The following is a 13968-nucleotide window of genomic DNA, read 5'->3' on the forward strand; positions in this document are numbered from 1 at the left end:
AAAAGAGACCGAGGTGAATGTGTGGGTCATAAGCTGGGAGTCGTTGGAAAGGAGTCCCTGGGAGTGGCAGAAGCTTCTGTTGAGCAGGTGAGGGAAGAACAGGAGGAGTGAGAAAGAACTCCATGGAAAGACAAGGCTGTGTTGGGATGAGCTGGTGTGGGAATTATCAGCAGAGAAAAATGTACATCTAGCAAAAGGGGATGCAGTGCAAGTCCTGAAACTGTTCGTAACACAAGCTATGATCTCATATGAGGAAAGGGATTTAATATGCCTGGGCTGGGGGGGGGGGCGGAATGTAGGGAAATTGCCATCTTGCTAAAGGGGAGGGAAAAGGCTGGATACTAAATACAGCTAGGTTTATCCAGGAGTGCATATTCTGAGTAATTATTGCTACAGTGGAACGATCACTCAGGTTGGGAGACAGGGAGAAGAGGGGGCACCCAGGGGAGCGCTGGGGGAGCCTGCCTTTCTATGTGTTGACAAATGATATGATACAAATGTGATAAAGGGTATTTCTAGTTATTTTCCCATGCCCTTTCTCTTTTCTATACAAATGTGTTTTGGAAGGGTTGTTCAATAATGTTTGCGCTATTGTTTTTCTTTTTTGGTTTTCCCTTTGTATGAATTCTTTGATGGGAAGTGAGAACATCCTTCCGAATGAAGCTCTTTCCACATTCCAAGCACTGATATGGTTTCTCCCCTGTATGAATTCTTTGATGGGTCTTGAGATGGGTGCTTTGACTGAAGTTTTTCCCACATTCACAGCACTGATATGGTTTCTGACCTGTATGAGTTCTTTGATGGATCCTGAGATAGGAATTGTGACCAAAGCTCTTTCCACACTCATGGCATTGAAAAGGTTTCTCCCCTGTGTGAATTCTTTGATGGAAAGTGAGAGTGGAACTGTGACCAAAGCTCTTTCCACACTCATGGCATTGAAAAGGTTTTCCCCTGTGTGAATTCTTTGATGGGAAGTGAGCTTTGCCCCCTCCCAGAAGCTCTTTCCACATTCCAAACACTGATATGGTTTCTCCCCTGTATGAATTCTTTGATGGGAAGTGAGATTGTGCCTGAGACTGAAGCTCTTCCCACATTCCAAGCACTGATAGGGTTTCCTTCCTGTATGAATTCTTTGGTGCAAAGTGAGATTGTGCCTGACACTGAAGCTCTTTCCACATTTTAAGCATTGATATGGTTTCTCTCCTGTATGAATTCTTTGATGGGAAGTGAGATGGGCCCCCTGGCTGAAGCTCTTTCCACATTCAAAACACTGATAGGGTTTCTCCCCCGTATGAAGTTTTTGATGCAAACTAAGACACTGAATATACCTGAAGCTCTTTCCACATTCCAGGCATGGATATGGTTTCTCCCCTGTATGAATTCTGTGATGGGAAGTAAGCTGCATCCTCTTAGTGAAGCTTTTTCCACATTCCAAGCACTGATATGGTTTCTCGCCTGTATGGACTCTTTGGTGGGAAGTGAGATCACCTCTCTGACGAAAGCTCTTTCCACAGTCCAAGCACTGATGGGGTTTCTCCCCTGTATGAATTCTGTTATGGGAAGTGAGCTGCACCCTCTGACGAAAGCTCTTTCCACATTCTAAGCACTGATAGGGTTTCTTCCCTGTATGAATTATTTGATGGGAAGTGAGATGTGCACTTTGACTAAAGCGCTTTCCACATTCCAAGCACTGATAGGGTTTCTCCCCTGTATGAATTCTTTGATGGCAAGTGAGAATCTCTCTGTGACTGAAGCTCTTCCCACATTTCAAGCACTGATAGGGTTTCTCCCGTGTATGGACTCTTTGATGAGAAGTTAGATTGCAACTTTGACTGAAGCTCTTTCCACATTCTAAGCATTGATAGGGTTTCTTCCCTGTATGAATTCTTTGATGGGAAGTGAGACCGGAACTGTGACGAAAGCTCTTTCCACACTCAAGGCATTGAAAAGGTTTCTCCCCTGTATGAATTCTTTGATGGATACTGAGACCATCTTTCTGATTAAAGCTCTTTCCGCATTCTAAGCACTGATAGGGTTTCTCCCCTTTATGAATTCCTTGATGGGAAGTGAGACCGGAACTGTGACGAAAGCTCTTTCCACACTCAAGGCATTGAAAGGGTTTCTCCCCTGTATGAATTCTTTGATGGGAAGTGAGACCATCTTTCCGATTGAAGCTCTTTCCACACTTTAAGCACTCATAGGGTTTCTCCCCTGTATGAATTATTTGATGGGAAGTGAGATGTTCCTTCCGACTGAAGTTATTTCCACATTCCAAGCACTGATAGGGTTTCTCCCCTGTATGAATTCTTTGATGGCAAGTGAGATTCTGACGGTGACTGAAGCTCTTCCCACATTCTCTGCACTGATACAATTTCTCTCCGCTGTTAGTTCTTTCATGTGAAGAGATTCTATGCTTTCGAACAAAGCTCTTTCCTTGATGTGAGGTGGACTGGGGGCTCTGGCAGATGTTCTCTCCGCACTTTGTATATTTATCTGACTTCTCTGCTATGTGGATTCTGTTGTGGTCCCCCTTGGTCTTCCCTTCCAATTCATCACCATCTGCAATGAATAGAGAAGCTAATTAGAGCCTCAGGAAGAGAATGCTTGTGATAGAGGAGGAACTGAAGAGAGTTAGATGTGAGCCCTTACTATAGTTTTCACTGTTGGCTGGTATTAACTGACATATTGCTTGGTTTTTATCTGGGATAGATTTTGTTTGGCTCAATCCTGGAATCCACTCCATGTCCAATTTCCCTTAAAGCTCTGAGGCTGACATTTAAGAAGGCCTGGGCAGTTCAGACAACCTGGTCATTGCTTTAAAAGGCATGACTAGAAGGGAAATAATTGCAGAGAAAACAGTGGATATCCCTCCATTCAGGGTTCATGGTGGGGATGTTAGAATCCCGAATGCTGTTGGTCTCCATCTAAATAGTGAAGGTTCATCACATAGAAGTATGTATGGACTTTCAAAGTTACTTGATTAATTTCAGAACAGATATTATGATCCAACAGGAAGCATTACCAAGAGGGTTCATGAGCCCACGATTCTCCTCCTTGACTTCCTTATGCAGAGCTCTCTGGTCAAGATCCGGCAAATTGTCTGTGAAACAAACAGCAAAATCTTCACCTGCACACTCCCCACCAGCTGTTGCCTCAATCTAAATTTGGTCTAAATTTTAATTTATACCTAAATCACTCTCTTCAGTTTGAACCCCACTCCCATTTTCAAGAGTAGACTAACTCTGTATTGTTTCATTGGTGACAAAAGAGGAAAAGTGACTAACTCACTCTTAATCTAAACACAACAGCCTCAAGAGCTCCTGACTAGGCATTCGGCTGTGCAATGTTGAATGTTCTCTGTTCTCTCCTGTTTCCCTTTTTTTCTTTCAATTTAAACCAATTCAGGAACCCAAAACTCATACACTGACCACTAATGGTGAACCATATGCTAGAGATACTTGGTCTACATATTTGTATATTAGTCCTATGATCCTTGTTTTTAAAAGCAAATAAAAAGTTATTCTCCCCTTCATGGATCACTGCCTTGCCATGGCGAAGGGGCTTGAATAACTCAGAGAAGCTATGAGCTATGCCGTGCAGGGCCACCCAAGATGGACAGGTCATAGTGGAGAGTTTTGACCAAAGGTGATCCACCTGGAGCAGGAACCGGCAAGCCACTCGAGTATCCCTGCCAAGAAAACTCCATGGAGAAAGACAACAGGCATATAAAAGTTATGACGCTGGAAGATGAGCCCCTCAGGTCGGAAGGCGTCCAACATGCTACTGAGGAAGAGCGGAGGACAAGTACAAATATATTCAAAGCTGATGAAGCGGCTGGGCCAAAGCCAAAAGGTCGCTCAGTTGCGTATATGCCTGGAAGTGAAAGGAAAGTCCAATACTGTAAAGAAAAATATTGCATAGGAACCTGGAATGTAAGAACCGTGAACCTTGGTAAGTTGGATGTGGTCAAAAATGAGATGGCAAGAATAAATATTGACATCCTAGGCATCAGTGAACAAAAATGGACAGGAATGGGCGAATTCAGTTCGGATGACCATCATATCGACTACTGTAGGCAAGAATCCCGTAAAAGAAATGGAGTGGCCCTCATAGTCAACAAAAGAGTGGCAAAAGCTATACTGAGATGCAATCTCAAAAATGATAGAATGATCTCGATACAAATCTAAGGCAGACCTTTTAACATCACAGTAATCCAGGTTTATGCACCAACCACTGGTGCTGAAGAAACCGAAATTGACCAATTCTATGATGACTTACAACACCTTATAGAAATGACACCAAACAAGGATGTTCATCTTATTACAGGGGATTGGAATGCTAAAGTAGGGACTCAAGAGATAAAAGGAACAACTGGCAAATTTGATATTAGAGTTCCAAACAAAGCAGGGCAAAGGCTGATAAGAGTTCTGCCAAGAGAACAAGCTGGTCATCACAAACACTCTTTTCCAACAGCACAAGAGACGACTCTACACATCGACATCACCAGATGAGCAGCATCAAAATCAGATTGATTATATTCTCTGTAGCCAAAGATGGAGAAGCTCTATACAAGTCAGCAAAAACAAGATCTGGAGCTGACTGTGGCTCAGATCATCAGCTTCTTATAGCAAAATTCAAGCTTCAACTGAAGAAAGTAGGAAAAACCACTGGGCCGGTAAGATACAATCTAAATCAAATCCCTTATGAATACACAGTGGAAGTGAGGAACAGGTTTAAGGATTTAGATTTGGTGGACAGAGTGCCTGAAGAACTATGGATGGAGGATCGTAACATTATACAGGAGGCAGCAACTAAAACCATCCCAATGAAAAGGAAATGCAAGAAAGCAAAGTGGTTGCCCAACGAGGCCTTACAAATAGCGGGGGAGAGAAGGCAAGCAAAATGCGAGGGAGATAGTGAAAAATACAGGAAATTGAATGCAGATTTCCAAAAAATAGCAAAGAGAGACAAGAAGGCCTTCTTAAACGAGCAATGCAAAGAAATAGAGGAAAACAATAGAATGGGAAAAACCAGAGGTCTGTTCAAGAAAATTGGAGATATGAAAGGAACATTTCGTACAAAGATTACCATAATAAAAGACAAAAGTGGTAAGGACCTAACAGAAGCAGAAGACATGAAGAAGAGGTGGCAAGAATACACAGAGGAATTATACCGGAAAGATATGGATGCCTCGTACACCCCAGGTAGTGTGGTTGCTGACCTGCCGATACAGCGTCAGGGCTCCGGCAATCACGGCAAGCCTCTTCACACCCGGCTGGTCCCCTCGACACCCCACTACCCTTGGGGCTTTTTTGGGGGGTGTCTAACCCTGGCACTCACCCTCACTGCTCAAATGCCCCGGTAACGGTCGTCTTTTAGATGGACGACTTGCACCGCACTTTCAAACTTACAGAATTATAAAAGTTCCACAATATCCAAAAGAGAGAGAGAAAAGTGGGCAATATCAACTTTATATACAACCTACAAAAAAAAAAAAACCAGGCCACAACAAAAGTCTAATAGTTACCATTGTTCAAACTCATTGTTACATTGTCTCCTTGATGATGATTAAGCACTTGCCAAACTTCTAGTTATATTCTAATCCACAATGTGTCTTGTAATCCAAAATATTTACACTGTGAGTTCAAATACTTTCCAGACGTATTTATAATCCAAATTAGATTTGTAATCCAAATGGTAGTTGTAATCCAATATATGCTATTTCTCTCAGTTTTTATTCAGTTTTTATTCCAATACAGGACCTGGTCTTTAAAAATAAATCCCGTTTTTTTCCCCTTTCTCCTACTCCAGCTCTTACCAGGCACCTCCCCTCCCTGGGATTACCTCCCAGTTATGGAAAAGTGTCCTCCTGCCAAGCTTTGGTAGGACTTGCCAAGATCCAGGGTCCTTTTTAGAGGTTTTTTTAAAAAGAATTTGCATTGTTTTCAAGCCTTTCAGTGCTTTCATTCATAAAATCTGCATCCCCATTCAAAAAAATCTGAGTACTCCAATCATTTCCTGTATTTTCCTTTTAAGGAATCAAAGAACAAAGAGCTACAGTTTCTTCTTGTATCCAGAGTACATGGTGTTAATAGGCAGCAAAGTAAAAAATGTAGTTTTAAAAGTATCTAAAGACTGGTGTGTCTCCAAAGTTTTTTCCCCATTCACAAGCCTGTACTGCAAAATCTTCCCTTCAAAAGATGGAAGTTGACTTCCTGTTTAGATTCTGTCTTTGCCAAATCTAAATTAAATCCAATTATTTTTATTTTGAAAAGTCCATTGTTGTTGACAATACCTTTTTTCCTTTGAAAGTCTGCTGCTTCAGGTAGCGATTTGTGGTTTCAGGTTTCTGAGCTGCGCTGGAGCTATGGGCAGGCTCAGGCCACTGTCTCTCACACACACACCCCCACGCGCTGCCGATGCAGCGTTGGGGCTCCGGCAATTGCGGCAAGCCTCTTCACGCCCGGCTGGTCCCCTCAACAACCCACTACCTGTAGGGCACGTTTTTTGGGGGGTGTCTAACCCTGGCACTCACCCCCACTGCTCAAAAGCCCCAGTAACGTCCCTCTTTTAGACAGACGACTCACACTGCCTTGCCATTTCCCTTGGCAGACAAATCGGAAGCCCAGGATCAGGTTACTTTCAAGAATCATGACTTCTAGTGCTTCCTGAAGGATTGGTAAGTTGTCTGACATTGGTAGAGCATTCAATCACGGTGCTGGTTTTAGACATTTTGAGCTGCCAATACATTGCGGTGGCCGGGGGGCTGTGATGTATTCCTAGCTCAAATTGCCTGCAGATGACAAAGGCACAGGCAGGCAGGCAGGTGGAGGAGCCCGAAATGGTGCCCCCCTGAACAAGCCCCAATACCTCTCTGGCTCCATCCATCCATGTCCCCATCTCCCCTCCCCTGGGACTCACCAGATCTCTCGGAGGTCCCTGGGAGGGAACGCTCAGAGGTTGTGAGGAGGGATGCAGGAGACAACCTGACCAGGTCAACCATCCATCTTCCCCCTTCCATCCTCGGTAGCTTTGCAGGATCCGTCTCTTTCATCCTTCCTGAGCAATCAAGAAGTGAAAACAAGCTGCAGGGTCCTGGGAGAGAGGAAGAAGCAAAGGGAGCCTCAGAGGCCCTGCAGGGATTCTCTTCCCCTAGATATTCCCCTGCCCCTGGAGAAGCACAAATGGGGCAGCCCCTTCCCAAGAGAAGCCCCATTTCTAAACATCTCCAGTGATTCCAATTTCTTCTGTATGCTCCTCACCCCACTTGTAAGCTTGGCATGGTCTACACAGTAGTGACCTCAGAGTAGATCCAATTGAACGCAGTGGGGATAATTGACAGAACTTGGTACATAAACCAGTCACCGTCCTGCCTCCAAGCTTGAAAACTGAAACCCCAGAGCATGGGCAGAAAAGAGCAGAGTAGATATTACATGTAGGTGCCCCCATGCTAGGTGCTTTGTATGGAGAGCCCTGTTCACAATCTTTGAGCTCTCTCATCACAAGCCAGACAGATGTTGTGGCTGTATCTGCCTCTGTCAGGTGTTGCATGGGGTCCAAATCTGTATGTGGAAGCAGAGGAGTCGGTGATGCCACATTTTTGAAATATCAGGAAACTAATACACCTCTCCTCCTTAGATATCATCTGTGCTTATACACCATCTTCGCAAGACTACAGTCCCAAAATGTGGCCCCCACCCTGGCACGGAAGCAACCAAAGTATAGATCTTCCACATGTCCTAAATCCGCAGTGTTCTTAAGAACACCAGGCATGTATATCCTCCAAAAACTCCAGAGGTGAGCTTTACGCTCCTCTTGTGACAAGATTCCCAAAGGCTTAGGGTAGCTTGACAGAACTAGTCTATTTTGCGATAGCACCAATGTCCCCTGTTAGTAGTAGGAGCCACACAATGACTGACAATCCCTCTTTTGTCCCAGAAGGTGGGGAGCAGGTGTCTTTTATCCTTGCTTTATTCTTCTTGATAATACATAAATAAATGTCCCCTTCTGTATCTTACATTTTTCTAAGAGAGTATTATTCACAATCATGCTTGCCATGTATAGATTATTTCCCTTTAGAAAAGCCTCTCCAATCCCTGGCTCCTGCGGGAGGGAGTTCCAGTTTTACCTACGCACTGCGGAAGTTATGAGTTTAATGCAAATAAAACATTCTGCAACAGCAGCAGCTGCAGAGAAACTCCAGGATGGGGAACATCCTTGAAAGCTCCCTCTGGGATCAGAGAGAGAAAAGTTGGCAGACCTGCCACCCAGAGCCCCCTCCTTCTCCTCCCTGCACTGCCTCACCCCCTTCAGGACAAGATCTTGGGGTCCTTAAGGCGGCTTTCCATCCTCTCCTCTCAAGGAAGGCAGCTCCGTTCCCTTGAACCCTGGCAAGCCCAGTGCAGCCAGCTCAGCCCTCTGGCTCCCCCCTTTTCTCCACGGAGGGGCCCCAGGCGTGGCCCCCGCCCAGAGAGGCTTCCCTTGAGGCTCTGGGCTGGAGACCTGAGCTGATCTGGAGGAGGAATATTCTGGCAGGGGGAAAGGCCGGCCTGGCAGGGGCTCCTCCACTGGAAGGGGCATTCTGGGCATGCCCTCCCCCCCAAGACCCCCCTCCTTCCCCAAAGAGGATGCCAAGGAAGAGCAGAGCTGCAGACCCCCTGGAAACTCGCCCCCTCCCAGGCTGGGCAGGGAGGAATGGGGGGGGGGCAGGACCCTCTGCTCCCAGACTTGGGGGTCTCCCCCTGCAGCCCCGGGACCCCCTTCTCCCATGGGCACCCCAAGGGGGAAGAGAGGGGAGGAGACTCACCGGATTCTTCCCAGGAGGGAAACCGAGGCAGCGCGGGGAGGAGACAAGAGAGAAAAGACGGGACTGGGCACGGAGGGAGGGAGGGGATTCTGCTCTGGAGGACCCGCCCCGCCTCTCCACTTCCTGTCCTCTCTAGGACTCCGGCTCGGTTGCATTTAACCCTTCGCAAGCTGAGCTCAGCCCCCCCGGCTGGTTGGCTGGCTGTCCTCCTCCCCTCCCAGAATCCGGGGCTCCGGGGCATGTGCAGAGTTCTCTGTGATTCTCGGCTCAGATGCCGCTTAGTGCCCTGCGCCCAGATGGGTGGGGTAGAAATAAAATAATAATAATGCTTCACCTGCTCACTAGCCGAGTGAAAGTCTGTTGCAATATTAGGAGGGTACCTTGGGAGCAAAAGCCTCCGCTGGTAAAGCAGGAGACTCTCGATTTCAGGGTCCTGGGTTCAAGCCCCACTTCAGGCACTGCAAAGGGTTGGACTGGATGACCCTGAGGGTCATCTAGTCCAGGCGGGGGAAGGTGGGGCGGCATGGCCAGGATCCGGGAGGGGAATTTGGCCCGGGATAGTCCCTCCGCTCTCCTGGAAGCCTAGTCCTGAAGAGGGCCTCTTCGCTTGGGGGGAGCCTGGTCCCCTTTGGCTCTGCTTTGTCCCCAGCGATGCCCAAGGGGATCCTCCATGGACAGAGCCAGTCTACCTTGCAACGGGGGAGAAGGAGAAGGGGAGGATGCTCTTCAACTCCTGCCAGGAGGCCGGGCTAGGGGGGCCCTGGTCCTGATCCAGCAGGGCTCTTCTTATGGAGCCTCCAGGCCCACAAGCAGTCTACCCAGACGGCTCTGTTCTGTGGGGCGTTGGGCTGCTGTGAGGACAGGAGGCTGGGCTAGGGGGGAGGGGTCCCCTTCGTCCAGACCCAGATGCTGCTGCTGATGATGATGATGATTTGGGGCTCTCCTGAGGTCCTTCCGCTCCTAGAATCACGCCCAGGGGCCATCTAGTCCACCCCCTTTTTCTCCTCCTCTTCGCAGGAGCGTCATTTGGCAGATCCTTGCCTCTGGTGGCCAAGCTGGGCTTCTGGTTCCTGAAGGAGACTGGGGGCAGAGGCTCAGTCATGCCCAGTGCCCTCAAGCAGCGCCCCGCCATTTTGTTCCTGCCCCCACCCAGGAGACACCTGGAAGAATCTGCCCTGGGGTCCGAGTTGCCCCTGGATGTTGAGGCCGGCCTGGTCTTCCAGGTCCTGGGTCTGGAGACCCCAACCCTTAAAATAAAAACCAGGCCCTTTGCAAAGCCCAGCCTGCCCCCTTCCCATCCCTGCTTCTCATTCACCTTGAAGCACCTCTAAATTCAGCCTCACTGTGATATACCCATTTCACAGGCGCCACAACTGAGGCTGGGAAACTGCACCCATTTCACTGTGAGGCTGGTGCGGAATTTCCCAAACTGGGCATGAATTAATTATAATGCCCACACACCCACACCCACCCTTGATTTTTCTCCTTTCCAGCACTCCTGCATTAAGTAAAACGAAATTAAATGATTCTCTGGATCTTCAGTGTTAGCAAACACTCCTTCCCTGATCTCTGTTTTTAAACTACCAGTGTCAGAATTGCTTTCTTTGGAGGTTTTCCAAACGGAGGCAGGAAGGCCAAATGTCAGAGATTCTTTATTGCAGGGGGTGGGACTAGATGTCCATTGGGGTCCAACCTCACAGTTGTTTACTATTATTATTAGTTTCTTTTTAAAAGTTCAGTGTTGAAGAACTAAACACTAAACAACTAAACACTAAACAACAACAACACACTACAGTGGTACCTCGGATTAAGTACTTAATTAGTTCTGGAGGTCCATTCTTAACGCCATCACCCCAGTATGGCTCCCCTTTATCACACACACAGCCCAACAAGACAATGACAAAAACCCACCTACAGCATACAAATCACTGTGGCTAACCTGATCCAAAACACCCACCCACCCCACTCACCCATGAAAACAAAGACCACCACAGCCAACCACAAATGAACAACCACACCCTAGGCCAACCCCAACCTCTCTCATCACCAAAGGGACACAGGTAGAATCATAGAATCATAGAGTTGGAAGAGACCACAAGGGCCATCGAGTCCAACCCCTGCCAAGCAGGAAACACCATCAGAGCACTCCTGACATATGGTTGTCAAGCCTCTGCTTAAAGACCTCCAAAGAAGGAGACTCCACCACACTCCTTGGCAGCAAATTCCACTGTCGAACAGCTCTTACTGTTAGGAAGTTCTTCCTAATGTTTAGGTGGAATCTTATTTCTTGTAGTTTGGATCCATTGCTCCGTGTCCGCTTCTCTGGAGCAGCAGAAAACAACCTTTCTCCCTCCTCTACGTGACATCCTTTTATATATTTGAACATGGCTATCATATCACCCCTTAACCTCCTCTTCTCCAGGCTAAACATGCCCATCTCCCTTAGCCGTTCCTCATAAGGCATCGTTTCCAGGCCTTTGACCATTTTGGTTGCCCTCCTCTGGACACGTTCCAGTTTGTCAGTGTCCTTCTTGAACTGTGGTGCCCAGAACTGGACACAGTACTCCAGGTGAGGTCTGACCAGAGCAGAATACAGTGGCACTATTACTTCCCTTGATCTAGATGCTATACTCCTATTGATGCAGCCCAGAATTGCATTGGCTTTTTTAGCTGCTGCGTCACACTGTTGGCTCATGTCAAGTTTGTGGTCAACCAAGACTCCTAGATCCTTTTCACATGTACTGCTCTCAAGCCAGGTGTCACCCATTTTGTATTTGTGCCTCTCATTTTTTTTGCCCAAGTGCAATACTTTACATTTCTTCCTGTTAAAATTCATCTTGTTTGTTTTGGCCCAGTTCTCTAATCTGTCAAGATCGTTTTGAAGTGTGATCCTGTCCTCTGGGGTGTTAGCCACCCCTCCCAGTTTGGTGTCATCTGCAAATTTGATCAGGATGCCCTTGAGTCCATCATCCAAGTCGTTGATAAAGATGTTGAATAAGACCGGGCCCAAGACAGAACCGTGTGGCACCCCACTAGTCACTCTTCTCCAGGATGAAGAGGAACCATTGATGAGCACCCTTTGGGTTCGGTCAGTCAGCCAGTTACAAATCCACTGAGTGGTAGCATAGTCAGGACCGCATTTTACCAGCTTCTTTACAAGAATATCATGGGGCACCTTGTCAAATGCCTTGCTGAAATCAAGGTAGGCTACATCCACTGCGTTCCCTTCATCTACCAGGCTTGTAACTCTGTCAAAAAACAAGATCAGGTTAGTCTGACATGACTTATTTTTCAGAAATCCATGCTGACTATTGGTGATCACAGCATTCCTTTCTAGGTGCTCACAGACTGTTTGCTTAATGATCTGCTCCAGAATCTTCCCTGGTATTGATGTCAGACTGACTGGGCAGTAATTATTTGGGTCCTCTCTTTCCCCCTTTTTGAAAATAGGGACAACATTTGCCCTCCTCCAGTCTGCCGGGACTTCGCCTGTTCTCCAGGAATTCTCAAAGATGACTGCCAGTGGTTCTGAGATCACATCTTTTAATATTCTTGGATGCAGTTCATCTGGCCCTGGAGACTTGAATACATCTAAACTAGCCAAGTATTCTTGTACTATCTCCTTAGTTATTCTGGGCTGTGTTTCCTCTGCTGAATCATTTGCTCCAAATTCTTCAGGTCGGGCATTGTTTTCTTTATCGGAGAAGACTGAGGCAAAGAAGGCATTGAGGAGTTCAGCCCTTTCTGTGTCCCCTGTTTGCATTTCACCATCTTCTCCTCTGAGTGACCCCACGGTTTCTTTGTTCTTCCTTTTGCTACGAACATACCCATAAAAGCCTTTTTTGTTGCTTTTAACCTCTCTAGCAAGCCTGAGTTCATTCTGTGCCTTAGCTTTTCTGACTTTGTGTCTACATGTGCTGGCTATTTGTTTGAATTCCTCTTTGGTGGTTTCCCCCCTTTTCCATTTTTTGTACACATCCTTTTTTAATCTTAACTCAGTTAAAAGTTCTTTAGATAGCCACCCTGGCTTCTTTAGGCACCTTCCATGTTTCCGTCTCATTGGTATTGCCTGAAGTTGTGCTTTTACTATCTCCCTCTTAACAAACTCCCAGCCATCATGAACTCCCTTTCCTTTTAGTATTACTGTCCATGGGTGAACAGCAGAGAACCCGCACAAGCAATGCTGACACAAAACCCCACATATATTAAGTAAAATAGAAACATCGTCACCCGATGATCCGCCCTGGCGGCCCTGGCTTCCTCCTTGGAGGTCCCTTTAGAAGGAGAAGGGTCCCAGGTCTCCATGGGGAAAATTGCCCTTGAAGCCTTTGGGGCCAATGCTTTTGCCTTTCAGGCTCCAGCCTCCTTCTTTATGGTGGGATCACATGCAGACGTCCCCAGGTTTACTAAGGATCCCGCCCCAACCATCTGTAAACTGAACTGTAAACACTAAGAAAAAATGTACTGCCGATTCATTTTTTGAATGTTTTAAATAATTTCTACCAATAATTATATTCAATCTCATTATAAATCACTTTCATTTTTTTAAAAAAATAATCCTGTCATGTATATGTAGTAGAAATTCAAAAAGAGGTTCCCAGACTGGAGGTTATCCACACAGAATCCCCCCCCCCAAAAGGAGGAAGTCTCCAGGTGGGAGGCCTTTATTGAAATACAAATGTTCCTGCAAAGAACCACATACATATAGAACACATGCATTTACATTTACACAGTACATATACACAATACGTTATTTTCCTAACATAAAGCATACCTACATTACTCTATATTATGCCTACCTATACTATACATACCAACACATCTACCCCACATGAACACCCACAAACTGACTTGACTTCCAGCCGTTCTTGTTACACTACTTTATTTTTCCAATTGCCTTAAACACATTTCATTATTTCTTTAATCTCTTCTTCTATCTTAACTTTACTCTCCTTTCACTCTAATCATATTCTGGATTCACTCAATATCTGTCAAAAGTTCGACTTTTTCCACATAGCTTTTGATGTATTCCTTAAAGATAGCCCACTCCTTATTCACTTTTTCAACTTGTTGTAAATATTTTCCCAGAACCCTTAAAATCTCTTTGCACTCCCAGCCCATGTGTAGAAAGGTTCCCGCCCCGTTGTTGTATCTCCAACAAA

General features: G+C 46.2%; 2 protein-coding genes across 4 annotated transcripts in view; both read right to left on the reverse strand.

Annotated features, from left to right (window-relative positions):
- LOC309334646 (uncharacterized protein) overlaps window positions 1–13968 on the reverse strand; it is a 56292-nt gene that overhangs the window by 1328 nt on the left and 40996 nt on the right. The window lies entirely within an intron of this gene.
- LOC309335239 (uncharacterized protein) lies at window positions 425–9047 on the reverse strand (the record flags this gene model as incomplete). Its single annotated transcript, XM_081850113.1, has 2 exons — window positions 425–2559; window positions 8807–9047. 2 exons carry the CDS (start codon window positions 9045–9047, stop codon window positions 470–472), a joined length of 2331 nt encoding a protein of 776 aa, XP_081706239.1. The 3' UTR covers window positions 425–469.

This window comes from Podarcis erhardii (assembly GCF_964252035.2).
Source record: "Podarcis erhardii genome assembly, chromosome: 2".
Lineage (NCBI taxonomy): Eukaryota > Metazoa > Chordata > Lepidosauria > Squamata > Lacertidae > Podarcis > Podarcis erhardii.